The sequence below is a fragment of the Bison bison genome, unplaced genomic scaffold (genome assembly GCF_000754665.1).
Source record: "Bison bison bison isolate TAMUID 2011002044 unplaced genomic scaffold, Bison_UMD1.0 scf7180017864066, whole genome shotgun sequence".
Lineage (NCBI taxonomy): Eukaryota > Metazoa > Chordata > Mammalia > Artiodactyla > Bovidae > Bison > Bison bison.
Genome location: NW_011494638.1, coordinates 312,577 through 334,376, shown reverse-complemented (window position 1 = coordinate 334,376; position 21,800 = coordinate 312,577). Strand labels below are relative to the sequence as shown.

The 21,800-nt window shown below is 43.7% G+C and overlaps 1 protein-coding gene across 3 annotated transcripts in view; it reads left to right on the top strand.

Moving 5' to 3' along the window:
• The window catches only part of MYO5C (myosin VC), a 119,902-nt gene that overhangs the window by 21,536 nt on the left and 76,566 nt on the right, over positions 1 to 21,800 (top strand). For all 3 annotated transcript variants that reach the window (XR_825014.1, XM_010836750.1, XM_010836751.1), the window contains 6 exons: positions 3,110 to 3,266; positions 5,405 to 5,548; positions 6,246 to 6,327; positions 7,787 to 7,894; positions 17,843 to 17,949; positions 21,349 to 21,614. Coding sequence is in view for 2 of the 3 variants with exons in the window: in XM_010836750.1 (XP_010835052.1) it covers positions 3,110 to 3,266; positions 5,405 to 5,548; positions 6,246 to 6,327; positions 7,787 to 7,894; positions 17,843 to 17,949; positions 21,349 to 21,614 (864 nt within the window). In the remaining variant the exon portion in view is untranslated. The remainder of the gene's footprint in view (positions 1 to 3,109; positions 3,267 to 5,404; positions 5,549 to 6,245; positions 6,328 to 7,786; positions 7,895 to 17,842; positions 17,950 to 21,348; positions 21,615 to 21,800) is intronic.

The following is a 21,800-nucleotide window of genomic DNA, read 5'->3' as shown; positions in this document are numbered from 1 at the left end:
GAGTCCATGCGCCACAAAGTTCCTGCATGCTGTTCCTAAGACCAACAGCTAAATAAATAATTATTTTTAAGTGACCATCAGGCTGGAGGGGGTGCTTGGTAGAGCAGACTGTCTTGTACCGAATAGCAAATGTTAGATATAGCTGACCTGTCTCCACCAAGCCTCCTGGTTTTACTCCTAGATAGTCCTGTCGGTCCTACCAACCTGGGAATAGTCAGTGCTTTTCTTGCAATGTGTTTGGTTGGAAGAAAACTGGTTTTTTTCTCCACTGTGAGATGTTTAGGCTTTTTTGCCCAGCCAAGGCAGAAGATTCTGATGATAGATGAGCACAGGTTTTAGCTGTAGGATATTTGAAGTTTTATGCTAATATTGCCTCCTCTTTCTTGTGTGGTATGTGAAGTTCTTATTTTGTTAGCACCGGACAAGGCACTGTGCACACAATCCCACACATCACCCTGAGTGCCCTCAAAAGAGCCCATGATGAGGATGCCCAGGCAGTGGTCAGATGACTGAGATTTGAAGCCATCCACCCAAGGTCACTCAGCAAGAGAAAGGCAGAGCTTGGATTTTCCCTCAGATTTCTAGATTCCATGTGTAATTTTTTTTCCTTATAACTATTCTGTTTTGTCTTCAACATCCTGATCTGCAAAAGGATCTTTGTAGATCCTTACAGTTTGCAAAAGAACTTTCATAGACAGCGGTCTAGTTTGAGTCTGGAAACACCTCTGTGAAGTCTTCTGAGCTGCCATCATTTTCTTATTTCCAGATCAAGACTTGAGACACAGGACCTGAATCTGCTACTGTTTACTGCATAACCCTGGACACAGCCCTGAGCTCCCTGAGCTTCAGGGTCCTCATCCGTGAGCTGGATGCTCAGTGACTTAAGCAAGATAGAAATGCATGATTCTCTCATGCAGAAAAGTCTGCTGGGCAGTCCAGGACCAGCATGCCACCTCTACCAAGTCATCAGGGACCCAGTACTTCCCAGCATCCTGATCCTTGGGGCAGGATGCACATCCTCAGAGCCAAGCTAGTGCTCAGCCCTCTTCTCTCTTTTCTAGGCTAGAGTGTTCCAGGGAAAGAGTGTGTCCCTCCTGGTTAAGGAGCCCTCCCAGAAGCCCCACAGAGCACTTTTGCTTATAGCTTATTGGTCAGGAGCTACTCACATGACTGTCCCAGCTGCAAGGGAGGCTGGGATATGTAGTCTTTTGTATGGGCAGCAATATGCCCACTAAGAACTGGAGCTTAGACCCTAAGAAGCATGGGGAGGATGACTGTTGGGTCTAGAATTATCAATTAATAACCAATCACCTGGGACACCTGAACCCCATGTCCTCAAGCTCAGCAGGTGTCCTCCATGTTCCAGTCAGGCCATGAGGGACTCTGTGACTCCCTCTTCTTTGAAACACATCAGAGGCAGGGAGACAGGCCAGCTTTGCTTTTGAGGACACCAGTTGGCCCCGAACCTGCCATCCCTACTCAGGTGCTGTGACAAATGATGTAAATTCTCCCCCTTTCCTGAGCCCTGGTGGTAGCATGGAGACTCATGAGCAGAGGGCAGCCAAGCCTGACAGTGCAGAAGATAAAAGATCTTGAAGGTTCCCCCCAAAGTTGCCAATTACCTTGGCTTTTGCTGCAGCAAGTTCCCTTTCAATCTAAAACACCATGGATCTAGGATTTACCCTGGCCCCTGCAGGTCTCCAGGGCATCTGCAAGATTAGAATCTGTGTGCCTCAGAGCATACAGGACTACTCCTGGGTGTCAACAGCATGAGCTTATTGGAGCTTCAGAGCTGAGCCAGGTTCAAGCTTGAAGAGCCAGTTTCCTCTGGAGGCCTGTCTAACTGCAATAGCAGAATTGAACATAAAGCAGGCTCTTGTTGGACTTGTGGATACTATACTGGGAATCAGGAGAGCTGGCTTCAGTAACCCCAGGGTGTCATTCATGTCCTCAGCATCTTAGCATCCTCTGTGGAACCAGGGACTCTCGCTAATGTCCTCTCCAGAGTTCCCAGAGAGGCTGTGTGTTCTGTGCATCACCGGGTCACTGTTATGTTCATCTGTAAAATGGATACAGTATGTGGTGTAGGATTTGTGTGAGGTTTAAATGAGAATCCTTGTAAATTATTCACCAAGAACCTCACACACAAGCAGTGCTAGGATGGCACTGTAAAAAGGTTCCACCATCATCATCTTATGATATGGAAAGTTTAGTGCATTTTTTTAAGGTCTCCATGTTATATAACAGAGTATGTTGGCTTATGGAGCACACGTTTCCAGGCACATCTCAAGTAATTGCTCTCAAATAATGTCTTAAAAATGTTTTTATATTGAAGTGAAAGGAGAAAGGAGGTGACATAGGCCTGAGACTGCTGTCCTTAGAGACTTTCGTGCAAGTTTGGCCCATGGTGAGCCTCTGGGAACTTGGATTTCAGGAGGGTTCATAGAACTTCCTAATTGCTGAGTAACAATTGTGAGTGGCTCACTATACCTAAACTGTTTGTGTGAACAAGGTGGTTCAGGCTGAACATCCGCTCTCCTTCTGGGCATCTGGAATTTTGGTATGTGATAGGAGAGGATATGTGACCAGACCCCAGTAAAAACCCTGGACACAGTCTCTGTTGAGCATCCTGGGTAAACAGTGTTTCCCATGTGTTGTCATAATTCATTGCTGGAGGAAGTAAGTGCATCCTGTGTGACCCCCCGGGAGAGGACTCTTGGAAGTTCACACCTGGCCTCCTCTGGACTCAGCCCACATGCCATTGACCCTCGCTGATTTGCTGTCTCCTTCTGGTGTAGTAAGTCTTGGCCATGAGTACAAACGTGTGCTGAGACCTATGAGTCCTCCTAGTGGATCACTGGTCTGGGACTGGCCTTGGGAACTCTCAATACAGGCGACACAGCAGGAGACAGAGTTGTGTGTTCAGCAGGATCACAGAGAAAAAGACTAGAAGGAAATTCACTGGCATGTTAAAAAAGTTCCTTTAGCATGATAAACCAAGTCCCTTCTGACTTATCTGCATTTTTATTAGTGCACGTATATTGCCTTTTTAATGGAAAGAAATGAACATTTTAAAAGAATTTTTTAAAAATCCTTCTGTTTGCCTTAGAAACAATAAAAACCAGTCAATAATTGTAAGTGGGGAGTCGGGTGCTGGAAAGACAGTGTCTGCTCGCTATGCCATGAGGTACTTTGCCACCGTCAGCAAGTCCAGCAGTAACACTCACGTGGAAGACAAGGTCCTCGCATCAAACCCCATAACCGAGGTGGGTACCCTGTGGGCATGGGGAGCGGGGGCAGAGGCGTGTATATGGAGAGGTGGGCTGGTTCATGTATACGGGTGTACCTTGTTTTACCGTGCTTTGCTTGATTGTGCTTTACAGATATTTCTTTTTGTTTTTTTAAAAAAACTAACTGAAGACTTATGGCAACTCTGTGTCAAGCAAGCCTACGAGCTCATTTTTCCAACAGCCTTTGCTTATTTTTTGTCTCTGTGTCCTGTTTTGATAACTCTCACGGTGTTTCAAACCCTCCACCAGCAAAAAGATTACAGCTTGTTAAAGGGTCAGATGATGGTTAGCATTTTTTTTTTAGCAAAAAAAAATTTTTAATGTGTGTGCATTGTTTTTTAGATACAATGCTTTTTCACAGTTAATACACTATATAGTATAGTGCAAACATAACTTTTATCTGCACTGGGTAACCAGAAAATTCATGTGACTTTTATTGTGACATATGCTTTATTCCAGTGGTCTGGAACCAAAACCATAGTATCTTCAAGGTATGCCTGTATGTGGTCCTTTAAAGACCAAAGAAGTAAGAGCAGGAAAGAGCCAGGAAGTCTGTTCCCTAGTGGGATTTGTAGGAGACTGGAGCACGGATTGCTGGTTCCAAAGCTTCTCTGCTCTACCTGCTGGGCTAGAAGTTCTACCATCAGGATTTTAGGAGTCCCCTGTTTACATTTATATCCCAGGGGAAAATTCCTCAACCGCAGACACAACTGGCACACTGAGACCAGCAGTGTTCTCTAGCCAACCAATACCAACTTTGATAAGCTGATTTTTAAATATTCAGGACTTTTTTTGCAAGTTGTTGTTAAAGCCTTGGTAGTTTGAAATCAGTCATGGTGGAAGTATTTATACCTTTCAAATTGGCAAATGTCACATATCCAGGCTCTTCCTCCTCCCTTCCCCAAGACTGACTCATTAGCACACCACTGACTTGGGCAAACATATGGGCAAGGCCACCTATGATGGCACCAAGGAGTTAAGGAAACAGCCCTCAAGGAAGAAAGAGCATCTGACAGCTCAGGGGAGAGGGAAATGAATCGATTTGGATTTATTTGGAAGCGTAGCAAATAGTTAAGACTGTTGGATTCTTAGACCTTTTCTTTCTGCTCTCTCGAATCAAAATCCTCAATGAATATTTATCAGACCACCTATTTTGTTCAAGTCACTATGCCTGATAATACAGGAAGTAAGGAAAAGATTAAGGTCCAATCCCCAAGTTTAAAGACTCCTCTAACATATTTTAAACTTAAATAGAAAGATAAATCACAACCCAAGATAGCTATAAAAAGGTGTCAAGAAACACTGCGCTGTTAAATGCCCGCAGGATAATATTGTGTGGCTGTTTCTTTAGGGTTGGTCTCACCTGCAGTTATAAGCTCCGTGAAGGCGGGACCGTGTTCACTTGGTCCATCTTCACCTACCGAGCATGTGGCCCACGGCAGGTGCTGAGGAAACATATGTTGTCTGAAAGTGTAATGACCTGGACAGGAGCGCAGTAGTTGTGCATAGGAAAGGCACTTTGATATGGAGGGTGCTCAGGAAGGGAGAGGGCAAGAGGAGAAACAGAAGTCAAGAGCAGAAGTAAAAAGCAAAAGTCATCCTCAGCATGGGAGGGATGGGAGAGGGCTGTTTTTTGGTTGAGTAGAAAGTTTGAGTAGGGAAGTGATAAGGACAAAAATAAAGGTTGGATGAAGGAAGTGGACTTTAAGCATCTCTGATATTTTAGGCATAGATGAGTTGAGGCACTTTATATTGATACTATCTCATTTAATCCTCCCAACTCTGTAAGATGCATGCTTATATTACAGATAGAGAAATTGAGGCTTAGAAAGATGCTTGCTAGCATCACCCAGATAGTAAAAATGAACCTGGGGCCATAAAACATCAGAACCCATGCTTTCCCTCATCCTGCTCAGTGTCTACCAGTAAGATTGAGGAGAGCCTTGAAGTAAGATTGAGGAGAGCTAAGGATATGTTTCATTCTCTGCAAGCCCCTGCCTTCCAGCCTCCCTCTCTAATCAGATCTTCCCCTAGCATACAGGATTGGATTTTACTATAACTGCTCCAAGAATATGGATGCAAAGGTTTTTTAATGTTGTTGCTATGTTTTGTAGGCTGTTGGAAATGCCAAGACCACCCGCAATGACAACAGCAGTCGGTTTGGGAAATACACGGAAATTAGTTTTGATGAGAGAAATCAAATTATAGGAGCGAACATGAGAACTTACCTGCTAGAGAAATCCAGAGTTGTCTTTCAAGTAAGGATAAAAATATTAGTTAAATTTCCTTTTTCCCGACTTTTATAGTATGGCTCACATTTATGTATTCATTACACAACCTATGTTGTTTGGTGACTTGAGGTAGAATTTTCCTATCTTTCATTTGCAATGTGGGTTATTTTTTTCTGTTTCTTAAAAATGAAAATTGATAGGTACAGTATCAATAGAATTTCACAATCAAGGGAAAAGTTTATGACTTTCAATTTTAGGCACTTTAAAAATTCTTAGCATTTAAAGATCGTTTGTCTTTCTAGAACACAAAAACTATTTAAAATAAACGAAGTTGTTTTTTTTGTATTAGGAAGAGAATGGGATCAGAGCTAGTGAGGTGGGGTTTAAGAGAAAGATTCTTCTGTCCATAAAATGGAGAAAATTATCTTCATTTTGACTCAGAAGGAGAAAGTAAGCCTTGTATTGCAAGGAGTTTCTTTAAAATTTCAACTAGTACAAATTACATTATTCCCATTTCGTAGCATGTTTTCATTTAATATCATTTTCTCTGAGGGTGGTTATTTGGAAGGCGATCTTGGACCACCAGGTTGGGTCACAGCAAAAACACAGGTAGATGTCCATATCTGTGAGATCAGATTAGCCATCTAAGACCCTCTTATGGAAAACCTCACATTTTCATTTGATAAGGTCTGGTGTGATTTCAGGATTCCTCTTTATTTTACAGTCAGAAAATGAACGAAATTACCACATTTTCTATCAGCTTTGTGCATCCGCAGAGCAGTCGGAATTTAAACATCTTAAATTAGGTACGTAATGCATGGTGTGTAGAAGAGTCTCTTTTTTTGTGTAAGAATTTAAATTCTAGGTTAATCTCTTCTTCTTATAATAACATCACTTTAAAAAAGTATTCTGTCCAAAAACATAAGATCCTTCAGTTCCAGGAGTGGAATTGATGCATTTAACTAAGCAGGTAGATTAGTTAGGGGCAGGTTGGTCCAGGAATCAGGTACCCTTCAACCCCAGGGTTCTTTTCAAAGCTCCAGAGCAATGGAGATCATCCATCTAGAATCACCTGAAGAAGGCTTCTGACCGCTAGGACTTACTGATTTAAGTCCTTAAATTTTATTTTTATCTGAATTTCCTTGGATGGTCATTTTTCTAGGGTATGACATATTTCCCTTTCTCCTGAGACAGAGTATCTATATATATCATAATTTGAACATCCTTGAAGATTCAAAATCATTATTAATTGTAATCATAATTAATGAGCCACTTTTCCTTCAGTGCAAACAGCCCAGCTCCTGTGGTACCTTAGCTCTCCTGTCTTGGTCACCCGGGCTGAGTTGGTAGATAGAATTGTCTAGTGTATTGGAGTTGAATACACACTCTCTGCTGCTAAGTCACTTCAGTCGTGTCTGACTCTGCGCAACCCCATAGACGGCAGCTCACCAGGCTCCCCCGTCCCTGGGATTCTCCAGGCAAGAACACTGGAGTGGGTTGCTATTTCCTTCTCCAATGCATGAAAGTGAAAAGTGAAAGTGAAGTCGCTCAGCCGTGTCTGACTCTTAGCGACCCCATGGACTGCAGCCCACCAGGCTCCTCCATCCATGGGATTTTCCAGGCAAGAGTACTGGAGTAGGGTGCCATCGCCTTCTCCGACACATACTCTAATCCTGAAGAATTTGTTTGCACTTGTAGAATCTGTTTCTTCAGATGTTATATAATGATAGTATCCATGCCTTATCTGCCAAACAGAATGCAGATAGTGAATGTGGAAGGGCTTTCTGAAGCATCACTTACTATTCAAATTTAGGTGCACATCTGGGCTGCCGTCTATGGGGTCACACAGAGTCGGACACGACTGAAGCGACTTAGCAGCCGCTGGTTATTATCTTGACCATGGTGATGTTTTTGTAACAGTATATGTATGTCAAAACTCATCAAGTTTTCCACAGTTCATCATACATTCAATGAACCTCAGTAAAGCTATATGAAATTGTTAGCTGTGGGAACAAAAACCATGTGCTCTGGAGTCACGCCTGCATTTTACTTCTCGCTCTGCCACAGTCACTTACTGTGAGCGGGCCATTTCACTTTTCTGAGCCTCAACTTCCGAGTCAGCAACGTAGAATTCTAAGGAGTCAGTGGAAAAACATTTGTGAAGTGCTTAATATAGCACATTAAGTGTGAACTGCTCTTCTTGCTTCTGATAAACATGTATGTTCACCTTCTTGTGTCACAAACATCATGATCTTTTGATTTCAGGGAGTGCAGAAGAATTTAATTATACGCGAATGGGGGGCAGCACGGTCCTTGAGGGTGTGAATGACAGAGCCGACATGATAGAGACTCAGAAGACCTTCACACTGCTGGGTGAGCAAAAACATCCTGTCCCAGGAGTGGCCGTCTTCTCTAAGAACACGGGGATGCCCAGCATGCGTGTGTTCTGAAGACATCTAATCAATTCTAAGTTTAGGATGTTGTTGTTGTGTTAGTTGCTCAGTCATGCCCAACTCTTTGTGACCCCATGGACTGTAAGCCACCAGGCTCCTCTGTCCATGGGATTCTCCAGGCAACTGGAATGGGTTGCCATTCCTTTCTCCAGGGGATCTTCCCAACCCAGGAATCAAACTCAGGTCGCCTGCTTTGCAGGTTGAATCTTTTACCATCTGAGCCACCAGGGAAGCCCAATTTTAGGATGAGTCAATCAAAAAACATATTTAGAGGCCAAATGATCTAGATTGTGCGTTTCCCTTGACAGATCTAGAAATCAACTCCTTTGCAGTCAGGCTCACTGGCTTGCTGTGAGAAGCATGAGCCATAAACCCTGTGGATGCTCATTAGCTCTTCCAGGCTGACTACAGAGAAGACAGGTGAAAGGAAAGGTCTGAATCAGTTTAGAGGTGTGATGTTGAGCCTACTTGGCCTTGACAGGTATCCTGATGATCATGGTAAAATAAGGGACACCTATATGGAGTTCAGTATGCACCAAGCACCATTCTAAATACTTTGTTGCCTGTATTAAACCTTATAACCCCCTTATGAGGTAGCTGCTTTTTTTTTTTTTTTTGCATTTACAATAGGAAAATTGAGGCATGGAGACAGTAAGTGATTTACCCAATGTTGGGGTGGCTAGTAAAGAGCAGAACTGGAATTTATACCCAGGGTCTTTAGACATCTCATTTGTATACAGAAAACCTGATCTTTAATTGCTAGGATGCTGACCCAGGTGAAGTAGGTACTCTTCAGTTTTTTCCCACCTTGCCTTTCCCAAATGGAGCTCAAGTTTGAAAAGACTACAAGTGATATTTATAAAAATAGTGATTCACTTTCCCATTTTGTGTTAGTCTAGACATACATACAAAACTGCCAGTCAAAGCTTCTGATCAATGTGAGACTATAGACCATTTTTACATCTTACAGAAAATATTTATCTCTTATTAGCCCTAGCTGTTTTCATTGTTGTGGCCTAGCTGATGATATTTGAATGCAAAAGGCAAAGAACTTGAGGTTAAATATATCAGAGTAATAGGTGAGATGAGCACAGTTGTGTAATCAAGAATGAACACAAGATGGTTTCCTAAGCACAATTTCCATCCAGTTCTGCTCCTTCAAAACTGCTTTAGGATTCCCCTGGCGGTCCAGTGATTAAGACTGCCTGCCAACGCAGAGAATGAGGGTTCAATCCCTGGTTGGGGAGTTAAGATCCCACTTTCCTCGCAGCCAAAAAAACAAAATATAAAATGGAGGCAGTATTGCAACAAGTTCAATAAAGACTTTGTCCTTACCCTTTGGGTCCTTACCCAAATTAAATAAAATGGTCCACATGAAAAAAAACCCTTAAAAGTGACCGCTTTAAGAAGGGCAATTTAGACAGTGTCTAATAATGTGATAAGCAGTTTTGGTGCTTATTAACATTTTCTTAAAATAATAATCATGATTTCAATCTCTGTGTAACGTGCTCCATTTAGAGGTGGCATGAGGAGGGGACAGGCAGCCTAGCTCTGGCAGGGCTCCCAGGGGACCTGTCCTTCCTTCCCACCTCTGTAATGGCACCTCACAGTGAAATGATGCAACAAGAGGAGGCTTTGCAATCAAATAAGCAAGAATTAAAAGCCAAGCTGGCAGGACTCTGGAGGTTACCCTCTCTAAGACTCAGCCTCTTGATCTGTAGAATGGCTGTATTCCTTACCCACAGGACACTCAAGACAACTGGTAGGGAAATGCACGCAGCACCAGGCTGAGCACACAGCAGATACTTGCTAAATGTTCCTGCCTGCTTTCTGTCTCTATGAACTATACCCTGTCATCAAAGTCCTAACCATCCTTTGAACAAAACCATCCCCTCCTCCAGGAAACCCTCCCTAATTACTGGAAGTAGCAGCAGCAATTTTTTTCCAGTTTATCACATACATTAGATCATTTTACAAATGTCCACGCCAGCAAGGCCAGGACTAGCATGGGACAAGAGAGGCAACTGGGGTGCAGAGTTTAAGGAGTGCTTGCTCTCACCATGGCATAAGTGCAGAGCTGGCGCTGGGCACCTTGCTTGTGTTACCATGACCCCAGCCCTGCACACCAGGCCAAGATGTTTTAGGCAAAGCCCCCAAATTTTGTGGGGAATAAGGATAGCAGTCCGCTGCCTCCGATGGCTGATAAAGGTGATGGCTGCCCACTGTGCTGTGCGAGGGGGGGCTGGGAAGAAAGAGGCAGAGCTGTCCTGCTTCAATCCTTCCCGGGATTTGTCTCAGAGAGTGACTGGGTGTGGCTGGCAGGGCAACCGTAGAATCTGTACCTGCTTACTTCCCACCAAGTCTTATTATTTAAAAACACTAGCTTGGTGACCTCCTCTCCTCTGATGGCCTGCGCTTGCCCATTAGACCTCACAGTTTAGCCCTTAACTATCTATTGTCATGAATTTGCTCAGGCTTTTCCCCATGCCTCATAGAATAGGTCTGTGGCCTCGCACGTGTGTGTGTGCTAAATCACTTCACTCATGTCCGACTCTGCGACCCTATGGACTGCAGGTAGACCTCCAGGCTTTTCTGTCCTTGGGATTCTCCAAGCAAGAATTCTGGAGTGGGTTGCCGTTTCCTCCTCCAAGGTATCTTCCCCACCCAGAGATCGAACCCACATTTCTTGCGTATCCTACATTGGCAGGCAGGTTCTTTACCACTAGCACCACCTGGCACAGGTCAGTTATTATCTCTGGGCATCAGTTTCCCCATCTGTACACTGGGGCAGCAATGAAAATAGTCATTTCAGTTATCTATTGCTGTACTCCAAATCTTGGTAGCTTAAAATGACTATTTTTGATAACATATGACATAATTTATCATAATGTTCCTCTATTACAAACATTCAGGTTATTACTGGATTATTGTCATTAAGATGAAACTTTAATGAACAATTAATTCCATTTAACAAATAACCATTAAAATTGCAAACAATCCAGCACTGTTTTAAATGATCTTAACTATGAGTGCTACTCTTTGAGAAAGTGACTTATGCCAGTGGCTCTCAATACTGGAATATCAGGTCACCTGAGACTTTTCTTTTAAACATATCTAACATCTAGATATCACCCCAGACCAACTAAATCTGAATGAGAATATCTGCAAATAATGATATATCTGAAAGAGAAAAAAATAATCATGCAGAAGCTTCTCATTCTAATCTATGAACTGTGTGAAAACTTCGAGATAGACATTTCCAATTAAAAATATCTAACTCTGGGCTTCTTTCCATCAGGAATTTATGAACTAACATTCAATTTCTACCCTAGTCAATGGTTCTAACAAAACTTCTCATTTTAAAAAGATCAGGGACTTTCCTGGCGATCCAGTGGTTAACACTTCACCTTCCAATGCAGGGAGTGCAATTTCAATCCCTAGTCAGGGAGCTGATATCCACCTGCCTCATGGCCAAAATAAAAAAACATAAAACAGAAGCAGTATTGTGACAAATTCAATAAAGACTTTAAAATGGCCCACATTTTAAAAAATCTTTTAAAAAGTACCACTCCTTAAAAAAATCAAAATTTTTTTTGCTACAAAATTTTATTTTCCAAAGTTCACTTAAACTCAACAAAAGAAAATCGTTATAGAGAAATATACAGTTCTTAATGTTTCTCCACATGCATGCATTGGAGATGGCTGTGAGTCCTCTAAGAATAAGAACTTTATCAATAAGCCAGATATAAAATAATAAATATTGTATGATTCCTCTTATATGAGGTACCAATAATAGGCAAATTCATAGAGACAGAAAATAGAAGAGAGGTTACCAAGAGCTAAGGAGCGGGAGGAATAGGGAGTCATTCAATAATGACTACAGAATTTCTGTTTGGAATGATTTTCTTTAAAAGTCATGGAAATGGATAGTTGCACAATATTGTGAATGCAGTTTAACTGCATTGAATTAGGCACTTTTAATTGGTAAAAAATATAAATAAGTAATATGACAATTTATCATTGTCTCTTGTGACTCTGGGCTGACTGGGCTCAGCTGGGCACTTCTCACATGGGGACTCTTGTCTGGTGGTGGCAGGGGCTCAATCAGCTGAAGACTTATTCTGTTACATGGGCTGGGGTGACTGGAACTACTGGGCGCAGGGCAGGCATTTCTCTCTCTCCGTGTGGCCTTCCTCACGCATGCTGGTCTCAGGGTAGATGGACTGCACACGAGCTAGCTTCTCCCAGAGCCAGTTCCAATAGGCTCAGGTAGACTCTGTGGGTCTTTTTATGAACCAGCTTCAGAAGCAGTGCAGCATCACTACTGCTTATGTGCTTATAATCAAAAGCAAGGCATAGGGTCAGCTGAGTCATGACCCTCAGGGAGGGAACCACAGAGGGTATGAACAGTTGGAGGGTGATGCATTGTGGGGGGGTCATCTTTGGTAGCCACCATAGTAGCTGTTAGGAATGTTGTGGGAATTAAGAGAGAATGTCGTAAATGGTTTGTGAACTGTGGTATGCTCTGTCTGTAAGAGATCAGTATACATTTCATGAAAGTGTGACCTCAGTGCATGAATCACTAAAAAAAAATGTCTTTGGCCAGAGGTTGGCAGATTACAGCCTTTTTTTATAAATAAAGTTTTATTGGAACACAGAGACACTTTTTAACTATGATCTATGGCTGTTTTCATGCTTGATGCTAGAATTGAGTTCTTGTGACAACCTCTACAGCCTGCAAAGCCTAGTAAGAAAACATTTGTTGAACCTTGTCCCAGGTGATAGAGTGAGCATAGTTGATGGGTTCCTTTGACTTTTATTGAAATTTGTGAAAGGACTTGTGGGTGGAGTCATGAGCCTAGCTTCAACCCCAGTGTATCTAAAACATGGACATCTCCTGAGGGCCCCTGACCAGGCAAAGAAGTTTCAGCAGTCTTTGGAGACCTGTTTCCTGCTGTGGAGTGGATTCACATATGGAACTCACTGTAACTTTGAGATTGCCATCATCCTGTGACCCCCACAGCCAATAATCTCATGCTTTGTGTCAATTTCATGGTCTGTGAACCTTCCTTGTCCAACACAGTAAGCACTAGCCACAGATGATTGTCTATGTTAGTTAAAATGAGATAAATTTTAAAATTCAGTTCTCAGTTGCACTAGGTGTGTTTTGAGTGCTCATAACCATATGTAGCTAATAGCTGCCATGTAGTTCAGCACAGATAAAGAACCTTTCATCCCCAAGGAAAGTTCTGTCCAACAGCACATCTCCAACAATGTGAATACCTCGTGTACACCACTTAGCCCATGGGTCGTGTCCTCTTGTTTGTGTCTCAGTGTTTTCTGTCTTAGATGTTGATTCCCTCATGAGCAGACTACCCAATGTGAATCATACATAGGCTTATAACACATTTGGGCAGATACCTTTCTTAAAATGTCATTGCTAAATAGGTACTTGCTGGTTGATTTGTCCATTGCTGTGATTTGTTATGGAGACAGTTTGGAGAGACAGGCAAGGTTAGCAGTGAGGTCATCCAGCTCAGTACCCAGATCCACTTCACAGCACACCCAGTAAACAGACCTCTGGAGTCTGCTCACACTTCTTTGCCTGGTGTGGGGTTGTCAGGAGAGCATCACATTTAGATACACTGGGGTGACCTAGGGCAGCTTTGTGATTCCATGGGTCTTTTCATACACTGCAGCGGTCACTGGCAGTAAATTGCTTAGCCATGACACATGCAGTGTGATTGTGACCTTGGCAAGTTCACTAGACTTTCTGTGCTTTAGTTTCCCCCTCTGTAAAATGGAAACAGTTCAGTTCAGTTTAGTTCAGTCACTCAGTTGTGTCAGACTCTTTGTGACTCCATGAACTGCAGCAGGCCAGGGTTCCCTGTCCATCACAAACTCCTGGAGCCTACTCAAACTCATGTCCATCATGTTGGTGATGCCATCCAACCATCTCATCCTCTGTCATCCCCTTTTCCTCCCACCTTCAATCTTTGCCAGCATCAGGGTCTTTTCCAATGAGTTGGTTTTTCGATTCAGGTAGCCAAAGTATTGGAGTTTCAGCTTCAACATCAGTCCGCCAGTGAATATTCAGGACTGATTTCCTTTAGGATGGACTGGTTGGATCTCCTTGCAGTCCAGGGGACTCTCAAGAGTCTTCTCTACAAAAAAAAAAAAAAAAGAGTCTTCTCCAACACCACAGTTCAAAAGCATCAGTTCTTCGGCACTCAGCTTTCTTTATAGTCCAATTTTCACATCCATACATGACTACTGGAAAAACTATAGCTTTGACTAGACAGACCTTTGTTGGTAAAGTAATGTCTCTGCTTTTTAATATGCTATCTAGGTTGGTCATAACTGTTCTTCCAAAGAGCAAGCATGTTTTAATTTCATGGCTGCAGTCACCATTTGCAGTGATTTTGGAGCCTAAAAAAATACTAGTACTTTATATAGTTGTAAGGATTAGATGAGGTGACATGTGGAAAGTACTCAGGATAATGCTTGATGCAGAGTTTCATGCTCTTTCTCTTCTGGCTCTGTTTCTGACATACTACAATGATTCTGGTACCCAATTCCAATGTGTTGCTGGGACGGGGGTCTCCCATACCGCGCTATTCCCTGGACACCAGCCGAGTGTCTTATAGTTCAACTCAGTGCTGACATTGTCTACCTGGAGAAAGCATCCGATCTCACAGGTTGAGGGCTCAGCCCCGCCCCCGGCCATGTCAGGTGCCAGCCTCCTGTCCAGGTTGTTACTTGTGCTCCTGACTGAAGGGCTGTAAATCAGAGGTTCCCTTAACCACCTCCTTGAATTCAACCAATTTGCTAAAGCAGCTCACAGAACTCAGGGAAACATTTTACTTAGTATATCACCAGTTTATTATGAAAGAATATAAAGCTCAAGAAAAGCCCATTGGAACAGATACATAGGAGCAAGTATGTGGGAAGGAGCAAAAACTTCTGTGCTGAGTGTATCACTCTCCCCAGTCTCATGGGTTCACTCCAGGGCTCTCCAAACCTTGTCCTTTTGGGGTTAATGGAGACTTCAGTACAGGTACACTGATTAAATCATTGGCCATTGGCAGTCAGTCCAACTTGCAGTGCCTCTCTGCTCCCCGAAGGTTGAGGGGTGAGACTGAAAGTTCCCACTCTCATCGCAGGGTTGCTTCCCCTGGCAACCAGGCCCCATCCACACATGACCCAGGGGGCATTCCAAAATTGCCTCATTACCGAAAGACAGAAGTCTCTCTCACCACTTAGGAAGTTCCCAGGCTTTTAGAAGTTCTGTGCCAGAAACTAGATGAAGGCCAATTTATATATTTCTTAATACAAACCACAATATCTCAAGGACCTTAGCAGACCACAAGTTACCCCCTGAGGGAGCAGAATGGGGTGCATTTTGATCAAGAGCTTACTTCCTTTGTTCTTCTGCTGACTCTCATTTAATTTATCCTTTGATCTCTGCCTAACCATTAAGATCTCTGTCAGAAAGAAAACTCTGGAAACAGATCTTTCCTGGACCTCAGGTTCAAGGAACTTGACCACTGTGTTTCTTGTTGAAACCCACTTCAAGCCATCTGTGCTTTTGCAAGGATTTTATCTCACTGAAGAGAATTACTTAACTAAGGTCTTAAGTTCTTTCTTTGAGTCATTGCTTTGGAGTTGTTATTTCAGTTTTGTCAGTTCTGGAAGGCATGGGCTTAGTCATGGATTATGCAGAGAGTGGGAGTGCCAGAGCAGATTCTCCAGGTTTGCATTTTTAGTTGCTTTTCCTCATCACTTACCTGTCATTTATCATGGTGATGCCCTAGAGGTTATTTCTTTTAGAATCTGCTGTCCTTCAGATGGAAATGTTAGCTTGAAATGGGGTGACTGCAAATGTCTGGACTCTGGTTGAACTGGAGGCATCTATGTAATTTTGGTTTGAAATCATATCTGACTTTTTAAAAAATTTGTTTATTTTTAATTGAAGGATAACGGCTTTAGAATATTGATTTGGTTTCTGCCATACATCATCAACATGGATCACCCATAGGTGTACATACGCCCCTCTCTCCCACCTCCCACCCTTTCCCATACCTCTAGCATGTTACAGAGCCCCAGTTTGAACTCCCTGAGTCATATAGCAAATGAAATCATATGTGACTTTGATTTTGTGTGATCTTTGAAGGAGAGAAGACTCTCCAGGTTTTGAAATTCTTTTGGAACATGACCTAGCTGCTATTGAGATATTCCAGGTATCTTCAAGTCGGAAGCAGCAGTGACCACAATGGCTCTTTCTGGGCATTGAGGGCCTGCTGCTTTTTTGCTGGAGGAAGTGAGGGTCTCCTGTTGGCTGAAAAAAAATACACAACCTTAAAACTGAAAATTATGTTTTATTCAGTAGACAAAGCAGGGCTTGAGCCCAGGATGCAGCCTCTCAGACAGCTCTGAGGGACTGCTCTGAAGAGGTAAGGGAGGAGCCAGGATATATAGGAGTCTTACAGCAAAGACCAGGTAGTCAGAACATCAAAATATTACTGTTAGTTAAAGAAAACCAGGTATCTCAAATTAAGGAATTTAGCGCTTTTCTATCATATATATGGGAAGATGCAACAGTCTGGGCTCAGTGAAATCATTCCTTTGATAGGCACCTTAGCTACCTAGGACCAGTATTCTGCTTTTCTCCATCCTGAGTCCCCTCAGGGTGCACCCCTGGGGGCAGTGATAGTGGCTGAGAGCTTGATGGCCACAGCATCCATTGTTTGCTGATACGGCAGGCAACTCTTTTCATTCACAAGTGATATTCCACCAGTATTGGTCAAGGTCCCATGCAAGGAACATGGGGCACATTCAAATAAGATAAAAGGAGGAGAGTTTATTTACCAAGGGAGCAAATACAAATTGCAAATTGTGTGGGGCTGAGAGGGCTGCAAGAAGCAGTAGGGGCCTGGAAATAACAACTCTTTCTGTTTGGGCACAGGGGTGTTAGTTGAGCCTGAAAGGAGGGTTGGGAAAAGTCAGCACCAGATCTGGAATAGATACCTCCTGCACAGCCAGCCTGAGGCAACTTCAAGGAAAGAGATGGGGAGATGTACCAATACCTTCTCCTCCTGTTCTCTGATCTCCTGACAGGGTACCAGTTGGCCAGACCCAACCAGAGGGCATGAAAACCCATCACCTTGGTCCAAACAGGCCAGGCCCCTGGGTCAGAGAGCAGGGTGCAGAGCTGGAGGGGCAAATGGAGTCCTTCCAGCACCACCATAAAAAGCATTTGGGGAGCTTGTGAACAAAAAAGAAAAAAACATACCAGTAAAAAAAGCACAGCAGGGACTTCCTTGGCAGTTCAGTGGTTAAGAGTTTGCCTTCCAAAGCAGAAGCTGTGAGTTTGGTTGGGTAGCTAAGATCCCACATATCTTGCAGACCAAAAAAAAAAAAAAAAACCAAAACATAAAATAGAAGCAATATTGTAATAAAGTCAATAAAGACTTCTAAAAAAATGGTCCACATTAAAAAAAAAAGTTTAAAAATTTATTTATTTAAAAAAGTAAGCACAACATACAGAATAAATGAGAGCCAATTCTCCCAGGAACCTGACATGAAATGGTTTCTCAGATATTAATTTCTGAGTTGAACTTCCTAGCAGCCACCACAGAGGGGAAGCCTGGTGGGCCGAACAGTTTACATTGCGTGTCTGCACACGTCAAACTAGAGAGACAAACTAGTGAGCCAGATTCTCCCTGGGGTCCACTCCCTTGTACCCTGTCCCATCTCTTGGCACTGACGGTATTAGAGGGTCCTGAAAGAATTCACGTGCTTATCTTACTAGTGATTATGCAAGAGAAGAAATGGAATATTCCTAATTTGGGAAACATTTTGTTTTCAGGTTTCAAGGAAGATTTTCAGATGGACGTTTTTAAGGTTCTGGCGGCCATCCTACATCTGGGCAATGTACAGATTGCAGCAGTGGGCAACGAGAGATCAGTGATCAGCGTAAGATATGTGTTTGTTTCCCCCATCCTGTGCTGGGAGGATGATCAGCAGAAGCTCTCAGGGTTACCCTGCTTTTGTATTTCAGCACCAGGCACACTGGACCTACTAGGGAGACTAGTTTAACAGGAACAAGGAAGATTGGGGGTTCCATGCGTTACCTTCAAAGAGGAAAGCTTCTGCCCCTTGCAACAGCAGAGAAGAGGGAAACACAGCCCCTGTGTGGTTTCCTTTTATTCAACAGATTTTTACTGAAAGCCTGCTATGTGCCAGACACTGTTGTAGGCTCTGGAGAAACATCAGTGAACAAAACAACATCAGAAGGCCTTCATGAAGCTTTTGATCAGGGGGAGAAAATGGAGGGGAGGAGACACAGTAAAAGTTATAGGCTCTGGCAGCTGGCAATAACCATTAAAAATGAAAATAAGGGGCTTCCCTGGTGGCTCAGTGGTAAAGAATCCACTTGCCAATGCAGGAGACACAGGTTCAATCCCTGGTCAGGGAGGATCCCACATGCTGCAGAACAACTAAGCCCATGGACCGCAACTGTTGAGTCTGCTCTAGAGTCCAGGAACCACAACTGCTGAGCCCGAGTAGCACAGCTACTGACGCCCACACTCCCTAGAGCCTGTGTTCCTCACCAAAAGACACCTCACTGAGAAGCCTGCACACCGCGACTAGAGAGCAGCCCCTACTCACCACAGCTAGAGAAAAGCCTGCACAGCAACAAAGACTAAGCACAGCTCAAAATAAAAATAAATACAAATTATTTTTTTAAAAGAAGGAAAATAGGGACTTCTCTGGTAGTCCAGTGGTTAAGACTCCACACTTCCAATGCAGGGAGTGTGGGTTGACTCTCTGGTCAGGAAGCTAAGATCCCACATGCCACAGGACATGGCCGAAAATTTAAAAAAGGAAAGTATAGCAGAATAGGTGGGGACAGGCTGTGCCTTTTGAATCGGGCATCCAGAGAAAGCCTTTCTAATTCAGTAAGCAAGTGAAATTGTGTCTATATCTGGAGGAGGAATATTCCAAGTAGAGGGAACAGCAGGTACAAAGGCCCTTGGGCAGGAAGTGTTATTGAAAAAATAGCCAAAAGGTTGGTAAATGCAAAGACAGTGAGAGAAAGGAGAAGTGGCGGGTGAGGTCAGAAACTGTGTATGGGGGAGGGGCACAGATCGTGAAGAACCTCAAGGGCTCTAGAGGTGTCTTTCCTCCTGACACGTGCCTGAATGAAACACCAATGGTGCTGGCTTCCTCTCTGGAAATAGGCTTCCATGTAAGTTTTGTGACCGATTTCATCATTTCATGGACACAAGATAAGTTTCTGTCTATGTGTGTTAGGCAACAAATGCTATGTTTTGGTGTGAGGTATGTGGTTATCCTCAGCAATATCCATGTAACGAGGACAGTCACATGTTAACAATGTTTCTGTGAAATGCAAAATCTCCTTGCTGTTAAAGCTTTGTACTAACAATGTGTGTCTTGGTCAATTCCAGTTGTCATAACAAAATATCACAGGCCGGGTGGCTTAACAACAGAAATCTATTTTCTCACAGTCCTAGAGTCTGGAAGTTCACAATCAAGGTGCCAACACAGTTGAGTTCTCAAGATGCTGGCTTGCAGACAGCTGCCCTCTTGCTGTGTCCTCACAGGGCAGAGAAAAGCCAAGCTCTATTCTCTTTCCTCCTCTTATAAGAACACTAATCCCATCAAGGGACCCCATCCTCATCTAAACCTCATTACCTCCCTAAGGCCCCACTTCCAGGTTAAGACTTCAACACATGAATTTTTCATATGACTGAGACATTCCGTCTTACAACAATGCCTCCAGAACAACCGATGAGAACAATTGTTAATTTTGTACACATGTTCATTTCTCAGCTCTGGTACCTATGGTTTAAGGGGAGAGAGCGCTGAGCAGATGTGGAAGATGTGTTTTTTGGCTCAGTGCATCAGTCCTGTTGCCCTGTAACCAGGAAGTAATTCTTCAGATTATCACACTAAGTGCCTTGCCCCATCCCCACCAGTATCCAGTCGTTGCAGAGTCAGTTCACAAAGGACTGGGAAGTTTGGAGGAGGTGATGACAGCCCTGGAAGATGTGCGGGGTAGTTCTCCCACTGGGTCTTGGCTCATTTACCTCAGAAATGGGCTTCTGCACTTTTTCTTCTGAAACTCACATAGACTGAAGATACGACTTTCAAATACCCTGGCTTTGAACTCTGTTCTGTGAAGTTTGTTGTGAAGGTAGCATTTTGGAGAAGGAATTAAAATTGATAGACTAAAAATCTTTTGTCTATCAATCTTAGAAGACAAATCCCACACACAAAAAATGTCAGATCTTTGTAGAAAATAATTTTCATTCATTTGCATCAAGAATGTGAAATATTGGGCAAATTCAATCTGAATGAAGCCATCTTACATTTTAAAACTTGCTGCCCCTTTGCATTTCCCCCTATAGCTGGGTGTTTTTGTCTCAGAAGGTTGGGTTCCTGCTTAGAAGGAAGGAAACCAATGGCTCAACCAAACCTCATAGTCCTGACATGCTTTATTTTATTGTGATATTGGTCAGAAGGGATGTGGGTGGGCAGTAGGGAGGTGGTAGGACTTTTTAGGTTGTTAGAGCCACTATAACCTGATGCTTTTTAAATGCAGTCATGTGATTTTCCCAATTGACTGAGATGCTGTCTACAGATGAGCCCATCTGGGAAGTTTTCCCTGCCCAAGAGGAATGGTGGTATGCAGTCACATGGGATTGCATCTCCTTGCCTAGTGACAGGGACCCCTAGTTCCTGCTGCCTAAAGCAGGAGCAGACCTTTCCTCGTCTGCTGGCCAGTGGGGCAGCTCTCATGCCCAGGCTTGGGAGAGAAACAAGATTCACTTTGTACATCCAGAAGTCCCCCACCATAGCCCTCACGTTGGCTGGAAAACCACTTCAGTTCAGGGAGCCCACCACGTTCTCCCTGACAACACGCTGAGGTCTCTCCTGGGCCAGACCCCACGCTGGGCAGACCCCAGCTACACAAAGAGTTACAGGGCAAGTGTTGGCTCTGACAGGTGGCCTGGGTGTGATACAAAAGGGCAGAGAGAGGCCTTAAGGCTGTGTCCACAAGCACGGGAGAGGGGGGAGGATTGCTTCTGTGGCCTAAACATCACTACTGACATTCTTTGGCCAGAAGGAAAATCTGGGTAGGGTACAGCCTGGGATCTCCTGGCATCACCACAGCGGTGCCCAGCCTAGGACCAGGTGCAGGCTCCATGCCCCCACGGGCCCTCCTGCTTCACTCCCAGGCCTGGCTCTGTGTTGTGAGGCCTGATCGTGCCTAGGTCGAGGGGCACAGCTGAGTGGGCCAGTGCCAGTTTAGATGGCCTGATGGAGCTGTGTCTTTTGTTTCTGAAGGAGGATGATGATCACCTGGAGGTGTTCTGTGAGCTCCTGGGCCTGGAGAGTGGCAGAGTCGCTCAGTGGCTGTGTAATCGCAAGATCGTCACAACCTCCGAGACAGTGGTGAAGCCCATGACCAGGCCCCAGGCTGTCAATGCCAGGGATGCACTGGCCAAAAAGATCTACGCTCACCTGTTTGACTACATTGTGGAGAGAATTAACCAAGCCTTGCAGTTTTCAGGCAAGCAGCACACTTTTATTGGTGTTTTGGACATTTATGGGTAAGATTCTCTTCGGTGAGCTTGTCTTTCCTCATTTAAATGTCAAATGCCTGTTATCTTTAGGTCGTTTTTAGTCTGGTTGTTCTTTTGTGTTTCACATGATCAGGAAGATGGTGTTCTCTGGTTTTGCGTCTATGGATGTTAAGTACAGTCTCCTGGGCTACAGTGTCTTTTGTGGAGGGTGCA